Genomic DNA, 23,371 nt, shown 5'->3' on the forward strand with positions numbered 1-23,371 from the left:
AAAAAAAAAAAAAAAAAAAGCCTCAGTTAGTACCAGCCGTGAGGAAAATGTCCCCAAGGTAACGTCTGTGCTAAGCCTTCTCTCATGTTTGGTTTTACATACTTAACTTTGTAAAATCATACATTTATTTCTATGACACTTTGCTAGTTTTATGATGTAAAAACGACCTCCAGGAACAGAACACCAATTTAAATAATATTGCATCTATAGGAAATGAGCTTTCAATTTATGACAGCTCCACCTACAACATTATTCAGAAAAGGAGCTAATTAGGTAGTGAGTCAGACGGGTTGCCAACACCGTGTGTCATGCATCTTTGATGTTACTTGAAAGCAGTCAAGGGTGAATATTAAGTTCTTGAATACCAGGTTCGACTGTGTATTTACACAGTGAAATTATATCCCTGTCTCCCTAATACACTCAGTATAAATCGTATCCTTTCTCCCCAGTGCACTCAGTGTAGAATGCTTTCCAGCTTTAATAGAGGCTTTGATGATGGGCCTTTGATGTTGGAAACAGGACTTTCCATGTTTCCTAGACCCAGAAGAGCTAGAGGACAAGGTGGCCTGGAAGGTTCTCAGCCAGTCTTCTGCCCTCACACTCTGCACACGTGCAGTCAGACCTGTTTCTCAGTGAACTCTGGAGGGGAAAGGTTGGAGATGGGGTTGGAAAGGCAGCAGTGCAGACGGGAATGATTTCTATCAAAAGGTCATTTCCAAGTTGACCTCCATGTCCCCCGTGAGTCTGGACAAAGAGAGTCTACTGTCCTGCATCTTTTAACAGCCGTCTGCCCAGTGACGATTTGTTTATAATGCTGACTCTCAGTCTCTATCAGAGCTTGAAAGACGAAGCTATAGAGCTAAATGTGTTTTCTTACGTTTTAATTCTGTGAAAAGTGATAACCCCGGTATATATGGGAACTTTGAGTCAGTAGACCATTTATTCCCCCTTATGGTGAAAATGGGCAATTCTCGTCCCAGAGACAGAAGTTAGTTAGAATGACTATTATAGTTGCCTCTTTGAAAAGTGGTAGTTGACGGAACGGGAAATACACTACTCAGTCCAGTCAGACCCCAAATGGTCAGTTTGCCAAAAGACTGATTTGCTGAACACTCTCAGCCAGATGCAGGCAGGCCTCAGAGATGTGGCGGGTTTGCTTCCAGACACCACAGTAGAGTGAATATCGCAGTAAAGCGAGTCACACCATCTTTCCCAGTGCCAAGGTCACTGGTCACAGGTCAGCACAACAAATAAAATGAAAAAGCCTGAAATACTGTGAGGATTACCAAAATGTGACACAGAGACACAAAGTGAGCAAATCCTGTGTGAAAAACGGTGCCAAGGCTTGCTCGACGCAGGGTTGCCTCAGACCTTCAATTGGTAAAAAAAACGAAATAGCTGCGAAGTGCAGTAAAACAAAGTGCAGTAAAACGAGGCAGGCCTGTATCTTCAGCTGAACATGGGAAGTTCTTTGAGGAGTAGCAGATGCCGATGTTGGGGTGTTTATGCATCTACGAAAATTGAAGACCCTGAAGTGTGTGTGATTAAGGGAGAGCCCATTCCTTTGCACGTAAATCATGGCAGGACTGACAAGTCTCAGTAACAGCAACTCTGCCAGAGTCAGGACAAGCTCGAGGCTCAGAACCATCTCAGTAATTTGCTGAGCTAGTCATGGGCGTAATGGCCTGCTTTTACATCAGTCAAGGGGAGGACTGACCAAAAGGGGCACAAAAAAATCCAGTCTTAAAATCCGAGGCTGTTTGTGTTCAGATGGTCTTGTACTGGTCAGATCTTCCAGCAGTTCTGTACTAGGTATTCAGTCATTAAACCCGTCCACCCTGTGATATGTATAATGGGAAGTAGAGGAGCAGACCAGGAATTAGAAGCTGGAACTTTCCCTTCTGAGATTAAGTTGATCACTGATAGTTTAAGCATCAGTGTTTTACTTGAAAGAGGGGTAACATGTAACATTTCTAAACAGTTTCCCAAATTTATTTAGACAGGATTATTAACCTATTTCTATACTCTGACCTGGGTTTTAGTGCATAAAATGTCAATTTACTTGAACTTTCGTGGGCTGATAAAATGTTCCTTAAAATGCTGTCCATGGTACCTTAGCCTTATTGAGCAGATTAGCCTCAAGTCTACAATGATCTCATCCAATGGTGATTGCTCAGTAAATGGTAGATTATGTACAGAAGTGAAGATGCCCAGGTAAATAAAAGGATTCCCCCACGAAGCTGAGAAATAAGATTTTAGGAGCACTCCTCTACTCCCAGTTGTCTATTTGGGAACAGTTTGTATGTTTCCCATTTATTCCACTCTCATTACCTCTCTGTGGACCTTGTATTTTTCTCTTTTTACCACTTGGGATGCATGCATCTTCAATAGAATTAAGTATTGTGAGCCACAGCCTCTGTCATGAACTGGATTCCACAGAGAGGAGGTCTGACTAAGCTGTAAATGTAAAGGCACTTATCTTTGTTTTTAGCACATGTTTTCAGAAACTGATGGATATTTTCAGAAATGATGGAGATTATAGTCTTATATTTTATTTAGAGGAGTAAGGTCTACTTTAAAAACGTACCTGTGGTCAAACCAGGGCACAGTTGGACGAGAGGACATAATAAACGTTAACTGTGAAGTTCCGAAAGCTGCGATTTTATGAGACGTGTGTTTTTTCTAGCAATCCCTCTTTCAAGGGTTTAACGTCTCTCACTTTGGCAGATTATGGATGCTGTAACTAAGCCTTGATTTCAAATACTAAGGTAACATTTTAATAATTTGGTCACACTACTACGGAATTTACTACATTACCACCAAACCAACTAGCTTTTGCGTAATAACTAAAGAAAGCATTTCCCGTGGAATGTAAAGAGTAAACAAAATGTAAGGGAAAGATGTTTAATCTCCTTTAAGGGAACAAATGCTATTTAAAAACATTCCCAGAATGAGCACGTCTTGTTAATCACAAATGAACCTTAAGAAGATCTGGTGATTAGCAGTATTTCTCTTGGTGTTTTTGATGTACTGGGAAAGGCAAAACATGTGCAGTGATGAATGTCTATTCAGAGCCAGACTCCTCTCATCTAATTTGCCTGAATAATGATGTTTGATCGTACTGCAGTATATCATTCATGTAGTACAACTAAAATTGCCTTGAGAAGTCTGGGGCCTCATGATCATGATGTTACATAGGATTTTTTCCTGAAGAAATAGCTAGAAGCTAAGGAAAAAAGAGAATGTTGGCTTTATAAGGAAGTTTATGTTACCAGAACCTCTATAGTTACTTTGTCATTGAAAAGAGACATTGATGCTAACACTGATTAGTTGAGCTTCTCAATCCTGGGTGCGGGGTGCTTTATCTGGTTTGGGTATTTATAACCATTGAGCACGCATCTGCAGTGGAAACTTCTACAGTGACAGCAATTTGTTGTTTTGGTTTTTCATTCAGTTTTAAGGTTTTACTGTAGCCAGAACTGTCTGTGATTTACAAGAAAAAGACAAAACAGGTTTTTATACAAAATTAGAGATGATACTGAGCCACAGTGTGGTTGTTTCACTATAGACAGAAAAGTCTTAGTTATTTCGATGAATTTGTTTTCAAAACAAACTATCATTCCATAATTGCATAGTGGTAGTAAATTAGGACAGTGGGTAAGAGACACTAAGAATTCCCTGACCGTTTCTTGGGGTGTCATTGCGTCTTTTTTTTCTCTTAAGGAGTTTAACGCTGCACCATCAGCCCAGTGCCACTGGCCACGTGGTGCTTTAGAGCACTTGGAACGTGGCTCGTCAGGACTAGGTTGTGCTCAGAGTGTGAAATCCACACCAGAGCTCCAAAGACTTAGTATGAAAAAAAGTAAACTATCTCAATAATTTTCCCTATTAATTACATGTTGAAGGTGTAAACTTTTAGATATATTGAGTTAAATAAATACATTTAATTTCACCTGTTCCATCTTACTTCTTATAATATGGCTACTAGGAAATTTTAAATTACCTTTCCGTAGGCCAGCACTGGCTTCAAGGGTATCAGAAGATACTTAAGTCAAAACCACCTGTACTAGATCTCTTAGCCGTTCCATTTGTTTTTCAGCCTATTGTAAGCTAGTTTTTTCTCCCACCATTTTACTAAAAGTTACCTTCTCTGAGTTCGCTCATGGTCGTCGTTCTTCTCCTTTTCCCATCTGATGGCGCTCTTCTCCCTGTTTCCTGCTCTAATGTTACACCTGGGTTCTCGCTCGCAGACCAGTGTCTCTCCTCTTTCCTGACTCCTGGTGTTTACCCCGAAACATAGTTATCAGCCATCCTTCCTCTCGGCCCACTTCTCTTCTTGCTGTACACTCTTCCTCTCATTTGCTTCCATGCTTTTTAGTCTTTCCCGTGTGCCGCAGGCCCCCAAAGCCGTGTCCTCGGCCTTGCTGTCTCTCCAGGCTGAATTTCCAGCTGTCCTGGCTGGTCCTGGGAAAGCTGAAGCCATGGTCCTCTCTGCGGACCCCATGTGTCAGTCAGCGAATGACACCGTGCCCTCTTCCTGCCCCTACATGGCATCAGTCACGACGGCCTGTGGATTTTGCCTCTGTTACGTGTAAAATTTCTTTCCTTTCATTCCATGCTTCATCATATCTTCCTCACTCTGTCTCTCTCCCCCTAGAGACTTTTAAAAACAGGTTAAAGACACGTTTTTCAGAAGGCTGTTTCCAGCCGCGTGGTTGTATTTGACAGTCCCTTGCACATCGTGCTGTGTGCTGGCTCCCCTGTGTACTTTGGCCTGCGGTCTTGTCTTTCCCTGGAATGTCCTCCGTCCCTCCCCTTGCTCTGCCTTCTGCCAGGCACTCCTGAATGGCCCACAAAGCCCTGCGAGTCCTGTCCCCCAACCCCATTTCCTTCCAGCCTCACACCTGCCCCTCACCTCTGTGCGTGTCTTCAGCTCGCAGTTCTTCCCTCTGCCACCCCCAACCCCGAGAGGCTCCGCCATGACTGGCTCCTTCCTAACATTGGTTTGCCCTCAAGTACGCCGCCTCCGGGAAGCCTTCCCTGACTGCCCTGGAAATAGCATCCGCACACACACATACCCGACGGGCACTCTCTCGCTCCTTCCCCCACTCTGAGTTCTCTGTAGAGCTTAAAACAACCTGAGGTTGTATTATTTATTTGTACTTATTTGACCCTATTGGAATATAAGTCTCCAAAGGAACGGAGGGCTTGTTTTCTGCCATCTCCTCAGGTCACAGCTCACTAGGTAATCAGTAAAACTTTGCGGAATAAGTGGTGAAATCCTTCTTCCCTGTCAGGGCTGCTGCCCTGCCTCCTCAGGAACCCTCCAAGGCAGAATCATTCCGTCCTGTTCATCTCTTGCCTGAGTGCTTTGTCAACTGCAGCACCTGAGCTAGTTGAGCCCGACAGGCCCATCTGTCTTCTGAGTATGAACTCAGGACAGTAGGGGCTTGGCAGTACTCATAGTTATGGTACCACCTGTCCTGACACAAAATAGAGACCCTTTAAGGGTTTCTTTGTAGTTAGTCACCTTTCCTCTTTTCACTTACTGGGCGAGTAGCAGCGCGGGCCTGCTGGGTGCCGGGCCCTGAGCCCGGTGACGTCACCATGGCCAGGACTGTGGCTCCTGTTCCCACGGAGCTGTAGCCTCTTCCCCTCTGTTTCTGAATCCAGACTGAGATAAACCTACAAGCATCTTCGTAATAGAAAAGAGTAGGCCGGATGGCTGGCTCGACAGTAAGACCCGTTCAAAGAGAGGGCCCCTCTGTACCTCAGCATCCTCTGCCGTAGGGCAGCCCTTCACGTTGCTGCTTCCCTGCCGTGTTAGGTCTTCTCGCCAAGTTGACAGTAGGCAGAGCAGAACAGAGAAGAGCGTCCCAGGTGGCGGGGGTACGATGACAGACATCAAAGGGGAGAGGTTAGGTGAAGAGTTGGCTGAAGGGACCTGAGCCAGAGAGAGAGGCTGTGAGTCCAGAGGGGCAGGTGGTCGTCGGCCTTGGGTGCAGGTGGAGGTGCGGGGTGGGAGTGGGGCGAGGAGAGCGGGAGCCTCCAGATCGGGCTCTGGGGCCCAGCAGTTAGTGGGCGGGTCGCAGGAGACGGGCCAACAGCAGCAGCCGGGGAGGTAGCAGGGAACCAGGACGGTGTTCTGTTCTGGAAGCCGAGAGAAAAGGAGCTGGTGAACAGGGAGGGAGCAGCAATGTGAAGCGCCACTGAGACGCGCCGGTGCTCAGAGGAGAGCCCGAGGGCGCCCTTGGCTTTGACCGACCTGGGCGGCGACGAGAAGACGGAAGCCGGATGGAGCGGTTGCGTGGAAGTGGAGGCGCCGCGGAAGAGACCGAAACGCCTGTTAACAGAACAACGTGTCTTGTACGAGACGCCGGGGAGGCGAGAGGGGCCGGGGGAGGGGAGGGCAGAGAGGGCTTCGCAGAGGAGACGCCACCCTGTGCCGGAGGGAGCCGTGAGGATAAATTTGCCAGGCCACCGGGGAGGGGCCTTCCCGAGCAGAGGCCTGAGGTGTGGGCCGTGGGTCTTGTTGAGGGACTACAGCCCGACTGATTTGGAGCGCAGACTCCCCGCAGAATGGTGACAGGAGCGTCATCTAGAAAGGGAGGGAGGGGCCGGAGCACGGAACATTCTGGACGCTCTAGTGAGGTACTTATACTTTATTGGTGCCAGTGTCCTCAGTTCACCTTTGGAAGTACTCTTAACGGCCAAAGACAGTAAGCGCCGACCCATTCTGAAGCGCGCATAAGCCTCTTTCAGATCTCATATTTTATTTTAAAAACTGGGATGAATTTTACATTCTAGTCCGTAACGTATCAGCTTGACTTTTTATGCAAAGATGTCCTAGTTATTTTCAGCTGAGCAAAAATGACTCCAGGAATGCGAAGCTCATTGGTCCTCTGGGTGGCGCTTACCACCGCCGTGTACATCCCACCCGCCCCGTCCCCACTGGAGTGTGTCTCTTGGCGAAGAACAGCCAGATGACCACAGGGAGAGTGTCACGATCAGACTTACAACATGGGAAGGTTGTCGTACGTGGAGGGTGGGTTGAAGGTGGGGAAACTACACACAGGGGGGTAATGAAATCCCAGATTTCATGCAGTGGGAGTACTGAGATCTAGGAAATAGAATTCGCATGACCGGTGGCTTCACTAGATGTGAAAGTGGTGGAAAATGAAGGGTACAGAGAACTTCAGGACGATTCCCCAGTGTCTGACTTGAGCACTGAGGCTGGGAATACAGAAGAGAGCAGTGGGTTTGGTGCCCGAGGTGTGTATTGCATTGAAGGCCTTGGCAGGCGAAAGGATCCGATTTTAATTGGCGCTGTGGGCCCGGAGAGGGCTTAGGGTAGAAGTGATCAGCATGGAAGTGGCGGCTAAAGCTCTGATGGTAGATGAAATTGCTGAGAAATAGAACGCAGAGTCAGGAGAAGAGGGCCAGCCAGCAAGAGATCTTGGGCAACACCACTATTTAAAAGCAGAGCAAAGAAAACAGTCGTGAGAAAAATGGCGAGGGAGGAATAGATCCAAGAGGGAATATAAGGACGACCAGTAGTTCCAAATCGTCCCGCCGTCAGTGCCTGCAGGAGCCCCACTGGACTTGGTGGGCCTTCGATTATTAAAGACGTGGTGACCTTAGTGAGAGCAGGTCGAGTACAGGGGGCAAATCCCGATGCAGCTGGATTGAGATGACCTCGCTTTCAAGAAGTTGAGCTTTGAGGGAGTGAGTGTGTTGGCTAGAAAGAGATGCAGGGTCGTGGGGGGAGGATTTTTTTTATTAAGTGGTTTGGTTTGGTTTTTAAGATGGGAATAGATGCACAGTTACGTGCTGACGAAGAGCCGGTATAAGGGAAGAGATGCTACGAGGCCTGCTGCCTTACGCACAAGAAGTACGCTGTAAAAACAGCTGACGAATGACTGTCTACTGTTAAATTTCTCGCTCTCAGTTCCACAGGTGAAATTTGTATGTTTTATGGGCTGCCTGCTCTTTATGCTCTTCATATGCAATCGCGGTTTATTAATTTGGGGGGTGTCATTTTGTAGCCCCAGAATATTCTGCTGACAAGTGACTCTCCACTGGGTGACATTAAGATCGTTGATTTTGGTCTTTCACGAGTACTGAAGAACGGCGAAGAGCTCCGGGAGATTATGGGCACTCCCGAGTACGTGGGTGAGTATTCCCGAGAGCTGCGTGTTTTGTGTTTGGGGTCAGGCATCACCTTCACTGGGGAACCCACATGTGGCGTGATGAGTGGTGGGGCCTGCCGTCCACTGTGGTGAAATTCTACCATCAGAGGTCCCTTCCTTTGTATTAAGTTAAAAAATGGAAAACTTTAAAGAGTAAGGTACCAAATTGGCAGTCCCTTTCCTGGAGGGCTAAGAGAAGCCGAAGGGATTTGCTTCTACAAGGAACAGGAGAGGATGTCAGGTTATCTGAGGGTGGAAGGATATTTAACAAGCAAGGAGCTTTCAAGAACTGCAAGTTGGTAGAATAAACACTGTGAAAGTCATTGCAAGCCCTGTGATTGCATAGATGTGGGAAACAGAGGGCATTCTGCTGGGTTGATGCAGGGCTGAGAGCTTCTGGCAGAAAGAAAGAGAGAGCAGCGAAGTGCTGAACCATGGCTTCTCGGTTTGGTAGAAAAAGTGGTAAACTATGACTTTGGGGATAGACTGGAAGGAAAATGGAGCATAAAAGAATTAGTGGTTGGATAGGTTGAAGAAAAAGAGAGATTTCTGTAGAAGAGCAAAGCAGTAAAATAATTTAAAGGTGTGACCGGGGATTACAGTTTTATCATTTAAAATGTCCGAGCAGAAAGGGCTCTTTGTGATTACAAGGCCTTGGATGTAGCTCTGCAAGGTCAGCTTCTTTAGACTAGGAGGTCGAGAAGCGTGGGTGCCAGGCCGGTAGGGTCCTGCACATCAGTGTGGAAAGCTGCCCAGGGTGATGGCAGCCCGGGGAGGAGGATGGCTTTTGTGTCCGTGGGTGAGAGCATCATTGTGACCAGGAGTAGAGAAGGCTGTGGCCCGGGCCTGGGGGGAAGAAGGAGATCTGCCTGAGGGCAGAGGTGTGAAGTGGGCGGACAGGCCGTCTCCTTCTGGAAGGCCTAGGGGCGTGGCAAGAAGAAGGTGAAAGGAGAAGAGTAGTCCTTGAAGGAGCCCAGGATGGTGGGAATTTATGTAGGAAGGAAAAAAGGGGTCGGGGCGGGGGGGGGGGGGGAAACACAGAAAGTCCCAGGGGACAGGTTGGGTTGAGGAAAACAAAGCTATAGGGCAATGACAGTACAAAAAATACTTTGAAGTTTTAAAATACTTTCTAAAGTCCTGCAGTTTGAAACAGCAGAGCCTTTATTAATTAGGTAATAAAAGATACCGCAGGCAGAAAAACACCCTTCAAATAGTGTGTTTTTTGTGGACTGGAACACAATTTCCAGTACACCAACTGGTACGTCTCACGACCGCTGAGTTAGCGTTAGGAATGTGGCTTAACATGCCGCTGCTTCGGGGGAAGCGCCCGTGAGGAACGGGAGGCCTTGTAAGCTGGAGGAAGGACGGGATGCTGCGGGGCGGAAGGGCCGTGGGCCGAGACGCCGATGGGAATTACTGCCCTGAAGGAGTTCCTGGGGGGCTGTTTGTTTTGTTTCCCTCCGATGCTTTCTGCTCTTAGGTAAATTCTAAATTTTCTACCAAGAGCTTTTTTTCCTCCAAAAAACAAAGCTGTATTCTTTATGATAAAAGCAGTACAAGCCCAACCCCCCAAAACTACAAATAACTCAGAAGGATATAATACAGAAAAACAGGCGGCGCTCCTGTCTCTGCGCCTGGCCTGCCTTTTAAAGGGGGCCCCGTGCCCCCCAGCCCCGCCCCAGCCTTTCATACGCAGAAGGGGCTGCCTGGGTGTGTGCCCCTCCGCACTGGCCAGCTGCGGAACCTCGGTCCCCAGATCTCTCTATACCTCACGGTCCTCTGTCCACGAAACGAGGCTGTGGAAGTCCTACCTCACTGGATCTGCTCCATCACACTCTCACGTCAGCGCTCAGCACGTAATAAACACTCAGAAAAGGAAGCTAATGTTATTTCCTTCCCCACTCCTCCCACCATCTACTGCTCTCTCGGCTCTGCTGTACTTTTTCCCCACCAGTAATTTGGATACTCTGCATTTGATTTGAAGTTTCCTGGTAGTGTCTTTTAGAACTTTCTTTTTCTGTTTTCTTTTTTTGGCCATGCCGCATCACTTGTGGGATCTTAGATCCCCGACCAGGGATGGAACCCGTGCCCCCTGCGGTGCAAGCCTGGAGTCCTAACCACTGGACCGCCGGGGCACTCCCTCTTTTATAACTTTTAAATAACAGTCATAGCCTCTGCTTCTCAGCTCGACAGCTTCAGACAGAAGTGGGGAAACCAGTATCCCCTACACCTCCGCTCTCCTGTTCTGGGGCAGGCTTATCTCCCACTCCTAATGCATGTGCAACTTTCAGTGTTTTGGTTTTCCCTAGAACATTTTCATTCCCTTTTTTATTGTAATTACCCCCGTTTTTTAGGCTTTGATTTTTAAATGGTTTCAGTACTTATTGCCTTTCTTTTCATAGCCTAGTCTTCCTATTTCTATACTTTTGAAAACATTCGTCTTTGGGTTGACTGGATCGTACCAGTGAGTAGTCTTCAGGGAGGATTTTCCTGAATTTCCCCTGTGTCCTTGCACACTTGGGACTGTCTTTCTGTTACTTCTCTGGCTGGCAGCAGTCTAGTTAGATATTATCAAAGCAAACTTCTTCTCAACCCTGTAGGTTGTCTTTGTTGTCTGTGTGTGTGATGCATGTCCTCCAAGGATGCCCAGGTTGTTTCTAACCTTGACTGACTTTGTGTTAACGGGTGGGCATTTTAAAAGCTCACTGCAGCCACAGCATAGAGAGTGGATCAGAGGACGGGACCAAGTGGGGGTCAGGGGGCACGTGCTGTAGACTGGGGGGGGGAGGTCACGATTTAAAAGCGGGAACCTGATGCTTGATTAGATAGAGGGTGTGGGAAGAGGAAAGTGTAAAAGTTGCCAGTTTATATGGCAGTAGTTATGTATTCAGATATTAAAAAAAAAAAATACTAGGACCCAGCATTGGAGGATAGAGGTGCAAAAAGTAAGCAAGTTAATTATAAACATCTAGTTAGACGTTACAGTAATGCATATTGACTTATAACGTGAACTTATTTCATCTTAGCCCAAACCTTGACAGTGTCTTAGTTTGATATTTAAATTTTTCTAAGAGCAAATTTGGCCATTTTTTCCCACAAAACTAAATGTTTTCTTTTGTTTCTGATACTAGCTCCTGAAATTCTTAGTTATGATCCTATCAGCATGGCAACGGATATGTGGTGAGAATTATTTATGATGAATTGATCAAATTAGTTTTAAGAAATGAATATGATACTAATTTTTCTTACATTTTCATTCTGGTTTAGGAGCATTGGAGTGTTGGCATATGTCATGCTGACGGGAGTATCGCCTTTCTTAGGCGATAATAAACAAGAAACGTTCCTCAACATCTCACAGATGAATTTGAGTTATTCTGAGGAAGAATTTGATGTTGTGTCTGAGTCAGCTGTTGACTTCATCAAGACACTTTTAGTTAAGAAACCTGAGTAAGTATTCGTTAATATCGATCTCTATCAATTTTTGAGCAATCTGCTCTGAACAAAAGCAGATTAACAACTGAAACCCCAAAGACAAGACATGAAAGTGTAGACATAAAATTAGATGAAACCTTTGGCTTCTTACATCTGTTGAAAGAAAAAGTGGCAAAAATGAAAATGTTTTTTAGAAAATGTGAACTGCACCTCAGTATAACAGATATTTGCCATCTGTTCTTGGTCTTTCAAAGGGGCTTTTCAGAGATAACTTAAAATACTATTTTTCTATATTGTGGGAACGGCATTTGCATGCAAATGCTAAAACTTTGTTTTATTCAGGAACCACAGTAAGATCTTTGTGGTTCATATGTCCCAAAATATAGTACCTTATGCTCTAAGTTACAGTTGAGGCTTTAAACTACTTTGTCCTAATTGTAAAATGTGTATCTTTATCCAGAGATCGCGCCACTGCTGAGGAGTGTCTGAAACATCCATGGCTAACGCAGAGCAGTGTTCAGGAACCTTCTCTCAAGGTGAAAGGAGCATTAGAAGAGGCACAGGCCCTCCAGGAAGGCGATCCTGTGCCTGAAAGTCATTCAGATACTCAGAAGCCGGAAACTGAGGAATCCGTCGTCACAGAGGAGTTGATTGTAGTTACTTCATATACTTTAGGACAGTGCAGACAGTCTGAAAAAGAGAAAATGGAGCAAAAGGCCATTTCCAAACGCTTTAAATTTGAGGAACCTCTGCTGCAAGACATTCCGGGAGATTTTATCTACTGAGCAGTATTTCCCTTTAGAACTTTAAGATTTCTATATTGGAAACATTATTTATGGACTTCTGGCCAAATGGTACATGTGCTGAAAGTGGATGACCAGGTGTCACTGGTAGAAACTAAAATAACTTTGTCAAACTTGTGGAGTTAGAGAAATCAAGCCAGATTTATAAAGTTGCCAACCAGGAGGTTTAACGGGTAAAGTTACCTTTTTCAGAGTTCTTTTTAAGAAGGGAGATGCTTGAACCTTTTATTTCTGCATCCTGTTTCTCCAGAATGAGAATGTGTATGCAAAGATATCTGTAGTCACTTTCCTTAAAACTCCAACTAAAAGTGCCAAAATTAACATCTTTGTAAATCTGTTTTGCATTATTCATATCTGTATCTGCATATATGTATGTTGATATTGTTACTAAAATTGATACTTTTTCACTTTGGATTTTTTGAGGGGACTAAGATTTTAATTTAAATAAGTATTTTGCAAATTTCTGAGACCTAGAATAACATCCGCTAGTTAATAATGTCTTATTTTTATATTTTGTTACTGCTCTATGTTGACTTGACTTGACTTCTGTTGTCTGTTTTCTTCCTAATGCTTTGCAGCCTTATCAGTGGAAAAGCCTGTGGCTAATTTTAGGTTTTTTCTTCAACATCACTAGTAAGAGTGGTGGTGATTTTTCACCTCTGAAATTGTTTTGGTTTTCAAGGTCAAAGGTTAAGTCACCCTGTAATGTTAACCCAGTGTTCGCTCCGCGTGTCCCTCATCACACCTTCCTTGTCTACCCTCTTTCACAGGCTGCACCCCTGCCGCCTCCTCACACGCTTGTCACCTGACTTTGGTCTCTTGCGAGAGGCAGTGTGATCTGATCAACACAGTGGTGCTTCGGTCAGTGAGAGGATGCTATTAAGTTGTTTTTGTTAATAAAATCCCCAGGAATCGGGGAAGAAATATAAAGCACATTCATGCTGGCCATCGAGCCTCTCTGCTTGTGTTGAATTTCCTATTAGCCCCCAAGCAATACTAGGAAAAGTGGTAAGATGCCAGAATATTTATAAACCTTTACTTTGTTCGTAAACGATTTGACATTGGAAACTTTGTCATTAGGGAGGTACCCTAAGACTTGTAAGATTTATAAGAATATACTCGGTAGCATTTAATTTACTTAGGAGTGAACACTTCAGCTGTATCTGGGCCCACAGTGAACAAATTCCTATTTAAAAAAGTGGACATGTAAAAGCGTATGCTGTATAACTTAAAGCAACTAAATCTTCTTACACAGAACAGTCTGCGAGTCCTTATTTACCTTGTATTAGGTGCTTGTATCGGGTGAACACGACTTGTCTGTGACTTGTGTGCACGCAGCGTGTGCTCTGTACCGTGAGCTACTCGGACCCATCCCTTCGCAGTCCGCTAGGGTGTCACGTGGTGCTTTCTTCCCAGCCTGGTTGCTCAGATGTCAGCCTCAGGACCATGGGAACCCCTAACCATCTGTTTTCAAGTGTGTGTAGGGTACTGGGCTGGACTTTCCCATGCGTGGTCTGCACGAGCTCCCAGCCCTGCCTTGCAAGTGTCGCAGGCCCTGTGTTGTTCCGACACCATCAGGTGAAATTGATTAGGCAGTTCGAACCCTCTGTTTGCACTGTTTTCTCACTAAATTGGCCTATTGATTTATACAGTTTCTTGAAAAGGAGCATTTCTAAACAAGCTCTATAAAGAGGAAGAGGAAATTCTGCTACAGTGGCAATTTTCAATGAAAACCCACGGCCACAATGCTAAAGCCTCAGGTAAGTCTTGAAAAGAGGTAAAATACAATTTTAGGCAAATTTTTATAAATACCTCCGACAAAAATAGGAGGGAGGTGAGAAAAAAAATCCACTATTTGAATGACACATTTTTATACTTGATGGATTTATTCAGTTTTAAAATCATAATCGTGTGGACGACAGTTAGACTTTTTCCAAGCCATTTTTTATACTGTATTCATAATACATTTAATGTAATTGCTGTATCTGTAAAAGAAAAGAAAAATAGACGTGTTTTCTTTTAGCTGGCCACTTTGCCATTTGCAGTGTGCAGCTGTCCTTAGCTGCTCTTGGTGCCTTGAATTTAGAATTGTACACTGCTTTTTTGGAAGCACTTGCACTGGTAAAGGGATATATTGACATTTTTTGGTGTCTGTCATATAAATAGAGCATAAAGAGTCTTCACAGTATTGGACCAAAACTTTCTGTTAATTACTAACCAACTAGCTCTGTTAATTTTTCTTTTCACTTGTTTACAATGGACTAAACTATTCATATCCATGCAATTTAGAACTCCAGTTTTAATTATAATAAAATTCAACATTATCATATTTTAGCTTGATGAGAAGTTATGAAATACGCAAAATGTAAGTGGTTTTAGTCAACTGGTAAATTGTGTTTTAATGTTTCATTTTGTTGTTTTCACATGAAAAGTAGGAGAATATGGCTTTCTCTCATAGTTACAGAGGCACATCAGATGCTAATTGTGGTGTATCTTAAACTTTTCCAACAGACCTCAGTTTGGAAGAAAGTGTAGGAGAGAAGAGGTCGCTTAGAGGCTGCTGGACACGAGGTGAATGCTGTGCGGCTCCGTCCACGGAGGCCTGAGCAACATCGCTCCCTGCCACCGACATGGATCATCTCAAGGTACCAAGAAACAAATCCTAAATACATTTTAAGCTCACACTTGGAGAAATTTGAATTAGACTGATAAAATTAAAAATACGATAGTATTGCTCAAGGTCATTTAGCACTTAGGACCTTCAATTTGTTACAGAATTAAAAGAGCTGGATTAAAAACGTTAACCTCAAGAGCCTTAATTGCCAACTATGCTTTTATTGTCGGAGGGGATATAATTTACAAGTTATGAAGTGTAAAGCTCTAAATCCGTACCAGCCTCTCTCGAGCTTGACAAATGCACGTATTCAGAGAGAGGGAATTACATGGCACGTCCACCCTGCCGTGGCTTTCACTCAGCGTGATTTTGAGACTCATACGTATTGGTGCTTGTATCAGCAGTGTGTTCCTTGTTGTTGCCATGTGGTGCTGTTTGAACACACCAGCTTATGTAAAACCATATCTCTGTTCATGGACCCCAGGGCTGTTGCAGGTTTTGTGTCTTACGAATAAAGCTGCTATAGATATTCTTTTTTCTGTTGTTTTTGTTTGGTGTTTTTTTTTTTTTTTGGCTGCATTGAGTGTTCATTGCTGCTGCTGCATGCGGGCTTTTCTCTAGTTGCGGTGCGCGGGCTTCTCATTGCAGTGGCTTCTTTTGTTGTGGAGCACGGGCTCAGTAGTTGCGGCATGTGGGTCCTAGAGCACGCAGGCTTCAGTAGTTGTGGTGCGCAGGCTCAGTAGTTGTGGCTCACGGGCTCAGTAGTTGTGGCGCACGGGCTTAGCTGCTCGGCGGCATGTGGGATCTTCCCGGACCAGGGCTTGAACCTGTGTCCCCTGCATTGGCAGGTGGATTCTTAACCACTGCGCCACCAGGGAAGTTCAGATATTCTTGTCCAGGGATTTTCTGTGGACACGTTTTCATTTCTCTTAGATTAAACAGGAGTAGAATTTCTAGGCCACGGGATAGATGGATATGTAACTTTTTAAGAAAATGCCCAACCATTTCTAAAGCGATTGTACTGTTTGCCATTCCTGCCAGCAATATATGCAAGTTCTCATTGCTTCACATTTAGTGTTGGCCATCTTTTTTATTTTAGCCACTCTCATGGGCATGTGGTGGTATCACAAGGTGGTTTAATTTGCTATTCCCTGATGATTAATGAGGAACAAACACTATTTCATGTGTTTGTTGAACCTTTTTTGTGTCGTCCTTTTTCTCCCTTTTTATTAATTGGATAGTGAGTTGTGATAATCTTTTATATATTCTGGATACAAGTCCTTTATAGGATTTACATGTTACAGATATTTTTTTCCGACTGTGGGTTGTCTGTTTTCTCAACAGTGTCTTTTGATGAGAAGGTAGCTGTAATTTCGATGAAGTCCAATTCATCAATTTTTGTTTTATATGGTTAATACTTTCTGTATCCTCTTTAAGAAGTCCTTACCTACCCCAAAGTCACGAAGGTTTTTTTTAAGCTTTATAGTTTTAACTTTTATGTTCAGGCCTGCAATCCACTTTACACTTTTGTCCCCTTTGGTGTTAGGTAGGGTCAAGTGTCCTTGTTTTCCGTATGAATATGTAGTTGTTCCAGCACCATTTGTCAGACCAATTTTCCTTTCCGCATTGAACTGTTTTGCTGTCCTTGTCTCAAATCATCTGACCGTATGTCTGTGGATCTACTTCTGCACACTCTTCTGTTTCATTAATTTATTTGCTTATCTTTTTGTCAGAACTTTGTAAGTCCTGATGTCAAGTACAGTAGGACTTCCAATTCCTTCATTTTTCAGACTGTTGTTTATTCTAGGTCCTTGGCATTTCTGAAGAAATTTTAGCGTTGGTTTGTCAACTTCTACCAAAATCACCCCCTAAAAAAGCCTCGTGGGATTTTGTTTGCGATTCATCTGTCAATCAATTTGACTTTTTAACAGTTCTCCCAGGCTGTGAACATAGTGTGTATTCCCGTTCGTTTATTTCAATTTTTCTCGGCATCGTGTTATATTTTCCAGTGTAGAGTCCTCGTACATCCTTTGCGAACTTTATCCCTGTGTATTTTGTTATTTGATGCTATTGTTTTGGATACTCTCTGTTTTTCAGTTTTGGTTTTTGACATTCCTAATCCTCCAGTGGTCAGTTTTAGCTCACTGTGCTTCATCAGACCTATGTTATAAATTATTCAAATAAAAATGAGTGTCATTTTCTTTTGAAGCTCTTCATTTAAAGTCTCGGTCTAAAGTTTTGTTGGTAAGAGTGGAAGTAAGTCTGCTGAATTGAAATTCATGGTAACAAAATTGGGAAGGAATAACATCCCTCCTAATTCTCAAAGTAGAGAGGAGGTAATAGAATCTCAGAGGGAATATGTGGTTTGCCCAGGATCTTAGCAGCTGCCGGCAAAACAGAGGATAGAATCGTTGAGCTTTCCAGGGCTTTAACCTCAGTGGAGTCTACCTTGGGCTACATATTAATGTCCATAAACAATCATTTTTTTTAAATTATTTTTGTGTAGCTTGATTGTGGATGAATTTTTGTTAATGACTGGAGGATAGGTAACCTGAGATTAGGCTGGTACAGAGGTCAGCACATTATGCCCTTGTGGCGTGTTTGGTAAATGAAGCTTTCTTGGAACACAGCCTGTTCATTTACATTTGTCTACAGCCGCTTTCATGGGAAAACCCGCAGGGTTGAGTAGTTGCAACAGAGATCTTATGGCCTAATCAGCCTAAAATAGTTACTCTCTGGCCCTTTACAGAATAAGTTTGCCAACCCCCCTGCCAGGCTCTTGTAATCTAAACATATTCTAAATAGGAGATATTTCCTATTTCAAACCAATACTGACACAGTCCTTTGGGGAGCAGTTCATTTTACATGGCAGAATAATCTTAGGACTTTGCATTCATTCTTACAGTTTTTATTAAAACAAGTGAGTTTTATCTACTAAAACTAAACTATTTTTACTAAATATGTCATCAGCAATAGTATAACAACATTTTTACATAAAAATGTTCTCTTAGTTTCAATACGCTGATCGGTTTTCATGAAAATTATTATCTCTCGGTTATCTCCATTACTGTAAAGTGACCAGTTTTCTAATAACTTGTGAGAGAAATGTACCTAGAAGAAAAAAAAAAAAGATATTTAGGAAGAGAGATGTTTAATCCTCAGAGAGCTGGAGATTATTCAGGAGGGAAGGATTATCACCTCATCTTTGCCCCTTTCAAAGCAGCATATTCAGTGTCCTTGTCCTACACCTTAACAATTATTTCAAAATACAAAGTTTTTAGACTTAAAAGGAGTTGGAAAGATAGTAGTACAGACACATCTTGTGTAGTTGTAGTACAGCGCTAAAGCCAGGAGGCTGACATCCAAGCAGTGCGTGTGTACAGTTCTATGCCACTCTATCACATGTAGTTTCCTGTAACCACAATTTAGATACAGAACTATTTCATAGCAACAAAGACGGGTTGTGTCAACATTTTACCAGTTCAGGTAAATAGTACATCAGACAATGTTATACGTTTTGTTTCCACCACCAAACAATTCCTGAGATAACTCAAGAGGAGAAGTCAAGTCGATCATATTCACCCATGTTTCTGCTCTTTCCATTGTTCTTCTTTCCTGATGTTCCAAGACTTTTTTTCCTCAACATTTTCTGTTTCAAGAACTTCCTTTTGTCATTCTTTTAAGGGAAGTCTATTCAAGCAAATTCTTTTTGTTTTCCATCATCTGGAAAGTCTTTATTTTTCCTTCGTTCCTGAAGAAGAATTTTATCAGATGCAGAATTCAGAGTTGACAATTCTTTTAGAACTTGAAAACTTTTGTGCCATTTTTCTGGCCTCCACGGTTTATGAGGAGACAGCTATCATCTGAATTATCTTTCCCCTATAGGTAAGGTGGTATTTCTGCCTTGCTGCTTTCAAGCTTTTTTCTTTGCCTTTAGTTTTCAGAAGTTTGTGTTATCATAGATTTCTTTAGGTTTATGCTGTTTGGGTTCCACTCAGCTTCTTAAATATATAGGTTTATGTCTTTTGCCAAATTTGGAAACTTTTCAGACGTTAATTCTTTCAAATGCTTTTTTCAGCCCCACCTTTCTCTTCTCCTGGGACTCCAATGACATGAATGCTAGATTTTTTTGTTATAGAACCACAGGTATTATTGTCGGCCTGTTTTCTCTGCTCAGATTGGGTAATTTCTATTTTATCTTCAAGTTCCTGATTTCTTTCCTTCTTTTCAAGTTCAGATTTTCCTGGTTCTTGGTATAAAAGCGTGGTTTTCTATTGTGTATTGGACGTCTGGTTTTATGTCGCGGGACTCTGGATCTTGTCTAAATCTTCTGTTTTAAAAGCAGGCTTTTTCTGACACCGCCATACCGGTGGGTGAAGCGGGGATATGTACACTGCCTCCTCACTGCTGCCAGTTGGGGGTGAAGGTCCAGGCTCACCACTTGGCCTATTCTGACACCCAGGCAGGGGGAGGGGTACCTCCTTATGGCTTCCCACTGAAGAATAGGGGCTCCACTGATGCCGCGGGGGGTGGGAGTATCACCGGGCAGGAAAGGCGGGTGTAGCTCCCCTGGGCCTTCTCCGCCACCACACCCTGCAGAGGACGGGGGCCAAAGGGGCGGGCGGGGAAGGCCTTGTTCTAGCTGAGTAAGGGGAGCAAGTCTCGGCTCTCCACCTGGCCTTTGTTGACAGGCTAGGGTAGGGTTGGGGCCATGTTTTTTTCCATGGTGTCTGGCTGGAATAGGGCGATTACTGTGTGAAAGTTCTTTAGCTTGAGAAAGCAGGCTTTTCTTGGCTTTTGTTGTTGCAGCCATTGGTGTTTCTAGGCTGCTGGTTTCACCAGCACCTAGTCTGGGACATATGAGGCAAAAGAAAGCCCAGGGAACTCACTGCTGTTATCACTTGGGTCCCAAGATCCTCGGCCAATCTGCCTTCTTTTCATTTTTCAGTGTGTTTATTTGATAAATGTCTAGGGTTTTAGCTGTGCTTAGTGGGAAGAATAGGGAAACGTGTGTCTACTCCATCTTGTCCCTCCTGGGGGTTTCTGCTTTTTAAAGTTGACAGTAGGAGAACTCCCTTCTGCGTATTTTAGATTTAAGCAAATTAGTAAATACACCTCGGATTATGAGAGCCAGGTTTCTCTCTGTTGGAGAAGGAGTGACAAGTATGGGAAGGAGGAAGTCTCCAGTGAGTGAGTGTGTGTGTGTGCGCACGTGGGCACTAACACTAGACCACTGAATGTAGTTTAAAATTTCTTGAGGTTCCTTTTTGCCATGAGGATATATCCCACCAAGGATGTTGAGTCAGAACTGTTTGAAAGTCACTTGAAATATTTCTTCTCTGTGTGGTTCATTTGTTTCAATATTTTAAGAAGTATTTTAAAGATTTTTTTTCTTTGTGATTTTATTTTTAAATTATGTAAAAACAAAACAGCATGATTTCAAAGTCAAAAGTGTAAAACAAGGTACATTCAGGAAAGTACAGCTTCCATCCCTGTTTCCTACTTACATCCCCTGGCCATTTGTTTACTTCCCCAAAGGTAACTACTTGTATTGATTTTAGTTATTCTTCCGTTGTTTCTTTTTGAAAGTAGAAGCTAACATATGCATACATATACACATGCATATATAAAATTCCTTTTCACAAGTACAGACTCCTCAACTGTATGGAAGTCAAAGTTTATTTAACCCATTCTCTATCAATGGAGACTTGGGTTATACCTGGGTTGTTTACAGTTTTTTGCTGTTACCAATAGTGTTACATTAAATAACCTTACATAAATGGCATTTTGTATTTTTTGCCAGTGTACTTTGGGATAAAATCTTAGATGTGGGACTGCTGAATAGAATGGTAAGTGTACGTGACATTTTTCTAGATATTGTCAAATTCCCTCCCACAGGTGTTTCATTTTGTCTTTACACCAGCAATTTAAAAATGCTTATTTCCCCACAGCCTTTTGAGAAAATAGGTTCTCAAATTTAGGGATTATTGCCAATTTGCTAGAAGAAAAATGGTATCTTCCTGTAGTTTGAATTTATATTCTTTTTAAGAGTGAGGTTGACCTTTTTTTTTTTTAGTGTGTTTGAGTCACTTGCATTTCTTTTCTGTGAATACATATTTTTTGCCCATTTTTCTATTGGGTTACTGTTTTCTCAACTTTCACTCTTTAGAAATTAAGGATATTAACTTTTGTGATTTAAATTCTAAATATTTTCCCATTTACCATTTGCTTTTTGCTTTGCTTTTGGTATTTTTAGACATGCAGAAATTTGTTTTTATACAGTCAATTTTCCTTATTCTGTAACGAATCATGGTTAGGTGAGTTTCTCCACTTCTGGGTTATAAAAGAATTCACCCATATTTTGCTGCTAGTGCTTAGATGGTTTCATTTTTACATTTAGATCTTTTGATCCAATTGGAATGTATGGTGAGCAGTTGATCCCATTTCATCTTTTTGCATATGGCTATCAGGTTGTTCCAACATCACTTTTCAAATGTCTTCCTCTCCCTCCCTGATTTAGATGCTGCTTTACCATAACCAGATTTCCATATGCACGTCTATATTTTCATTGCATTGTCTCTTCATGTGCCAGCACTTCATTATTTTATTTACAAATATGTTTTAATGTCTAAGACGAGCCCCCCATTCCTTACTCTTCCTTTGCAGTGATTTCCTAGCTATCTTTGCTTATTTCTTCTTCCAAAGGAATTTACAATTAATTAGCTCGTCTTTTAAAAATCACATTAAATTTAACTCAGGGAGAACTGACATCTTTATGATGAAGAATCTTGCCATCCAAGAACATGGTGTGTCTTTCCCTTTGTCCAGTTCTACATTTGTACCTTTCAGTAGTGTGTTTTAGACCTCCCATATAAGTTTTGCAGATTTCTTGCTCACTTTTTCCTAAGTAGTTTTTGTTTTGGTTTGCTTTTTGCTATTTTAAGTATTGTCTGCTCTCCATTACTTCTTCTAATGGTATATTAAATGCCTTTCATTATTAAATGAAATGTGATCTATGATACAGAGGCATGTTTCTAATATTTTCAACTCCCACTTTTGAACCCCGGATCGTAAAATGTCAACTTTTCTGTACACGTTCCTGACAGCACTTTGAACTGAGCAACTGCTGGAGTCGGCGGAAAGACAAGCCTGGATGGTGGACAGGTTACCGAGGAGAGGCTCTTCCCGTGGGTGGAGGCTGGAGGCTTTTCCCATCATCACCCTCTCACCTCCTCCTTGAACGCCCCCCAACCCCTTCATGGGGCCTCCTGTGGATACAGCATCTTTTGCCCAAGCCTCCCAACAAGCAGTATAAATGCTGCCTCGCCTGTAAGACCAGCGATTGGTAAGTATGTATTCATAGTTTTCAGTTTTCATATGGACAAACTGAAAACAGCAGAGTCAGGCAGCCTTCAGAAAGCCCTGTGGAGCTGCTGTCAACAGAGCATTGCCCTGGCCTTCCCGCTGTGCCAGAGGCCACCATCGGTGCAGTGCTGGCTGCTTCACGTGGGTGTCATTCAGTTTAGCTTCATCTTTTTGCTGAATGCAACTTCACCAAAACTGGGAGTAGTAGTATAATTCAGCACAGTCTCTTAAACCGTCATTAACAGTAGAATCATATACTTACTCCAGAACCTGAGGGCTACAAGCTCAATGCAAAATGCTAATGCTGGCATTCATGCTCTGGTCACCTCACCTGTCCAGGGCTTGCTTTTACTGTATCTTCAGCTAACCTATACACTGGCCAAATGGCAGATCTTCTTTCTGGAGCATAGCTCACACCTCCCCTGCTGAGGCCTGTTTTCATGTTTTTTCTATTTGCAAGGCAGTCTCCATCACGTCTGAAATAAGCCCATGAGGTCACCAGTCCACCAAGAGGGAGGAGGGACCTGATTGGCCTCCTGGATTCCTCCTAATCGGTCTCTCTTCTACCTCGTTTTAGCACCGCTGCTTGCAACTCTTCTAGTCCAGTATTACATAAGCCGCTTGTGAGCAGAGACCATACAGCATCTTAGTAAAGGCGCGTGGGAGTCCTACTGCCATTTGTTGGCTGTGATCGCTCTTCTGCAGTCTTCATAAATCTATAATTCTTACAATTCTAGTGAGCCCTTTCTCCAGTCACCACTGGGCTGACTCATGGGGTGTGCTGGGAACACTTGCTCAAACAGTGAAAAGTCTCCTTTGCCTCTGATGATGACGTGCATCCTCCAAGATGTCTTCCAGGTCATTACTGGGAGTCCATGGCTGGATCACAGTGATCACTGGACACACAGGAAGTAGTGGGCTACAGGTATACGGCATGACTTCAAGGAAAGAAAGGACAAGGTCTATTG

The 23,371-nt window shown here is 43.2% G+C and overlaps 2 protein-coding genes across 14 annotated transcripts in view; one reads left to right on the forward strand and one right to left on the reverse strand.

Moving 5' to 3' along the window:
- The window catches only part of STK17A (serine/threonine kinase 17a), a 50,728-nt gene that overhangs the window by 24,420 nt on the left and 2,937 nt on the right, over positions 1 to 23,371 (forward strand). The window contains exons 4-9 of one of the 2 annotated variants that reach the window (XR_003436585.1): positions 8,046 to 8,172; positions 11,321 to 11,369; positions 11,457 to 11,636; positions 12,082 to 14,184; positions 14,936 to 15,069; positions 22,145 to 22,383. Coding sequence is in view for 1 of the 2 variants with exons in the window: in XM_027123989.1 (XP_026979790.1) it covers positions 8,046 to 8,172; positions 11,321 to 11,369; positions 11,457 to 11,636; positions 12,082 to 12,406 (681 nt within the window). In the remaining variant the exon portion in view is untranslated. Of the gene's footprint in view, positions 1 to 8,045; positions 8,173 to 11,320; positions 11,370 to 11,456; positions 11,637 to 12,081; positions 14,185 to 14,935; positions 15,070 to 22,144; positions 22,384 to 23,371 lie in introns of those variants that run through there. The other variant, XM_027123989.1, reaches the window with a different exon arrangement.
- Positions 12,197 to 23,371, reverse strand: part of COA1 (cytochrome c oxidase assembly factor 1) — a 102,113-nt gene continuing 90,938 nt past the window's right edge. For 10 of the 12 annotated variants that reach the window (XM_027124002.1, XM_027123999.1, XM_027123990.1 and 7 more), the window contains one exon: positions 12,197 to 12,311. The gene's annotated coding sequence lies outside the window, so the exon portion shown is untranslated. Of the gene's footprint in view, positions 12,312 to 17,607; positions 18,150 to 18,744; positions 23,342 to 23,371 lie in introns of those variants that run through there. The other 2 variants (XM_027123992.1, XM_027123991.1) reach the window with 2 other exon arrangements.

Source organism: Aethalodelphis obliquidens, unplaced genomic scaffold, assembly GCF_003676395.1.
Source record: "Aethalodelphis obliquidens isolate GAN/ISIS:26980383/991018 unplaced genomic scaffold, ASM367639v1 scaffold27, whole genome shotgun sequence".
NCBI classification, from domain to species: Eukaryota; Metazoa; Chordata; class Mammalia; order Artiodactyla; family Delphinidae; genus Aethalodelphis; species Aethalodelphis obliquidens.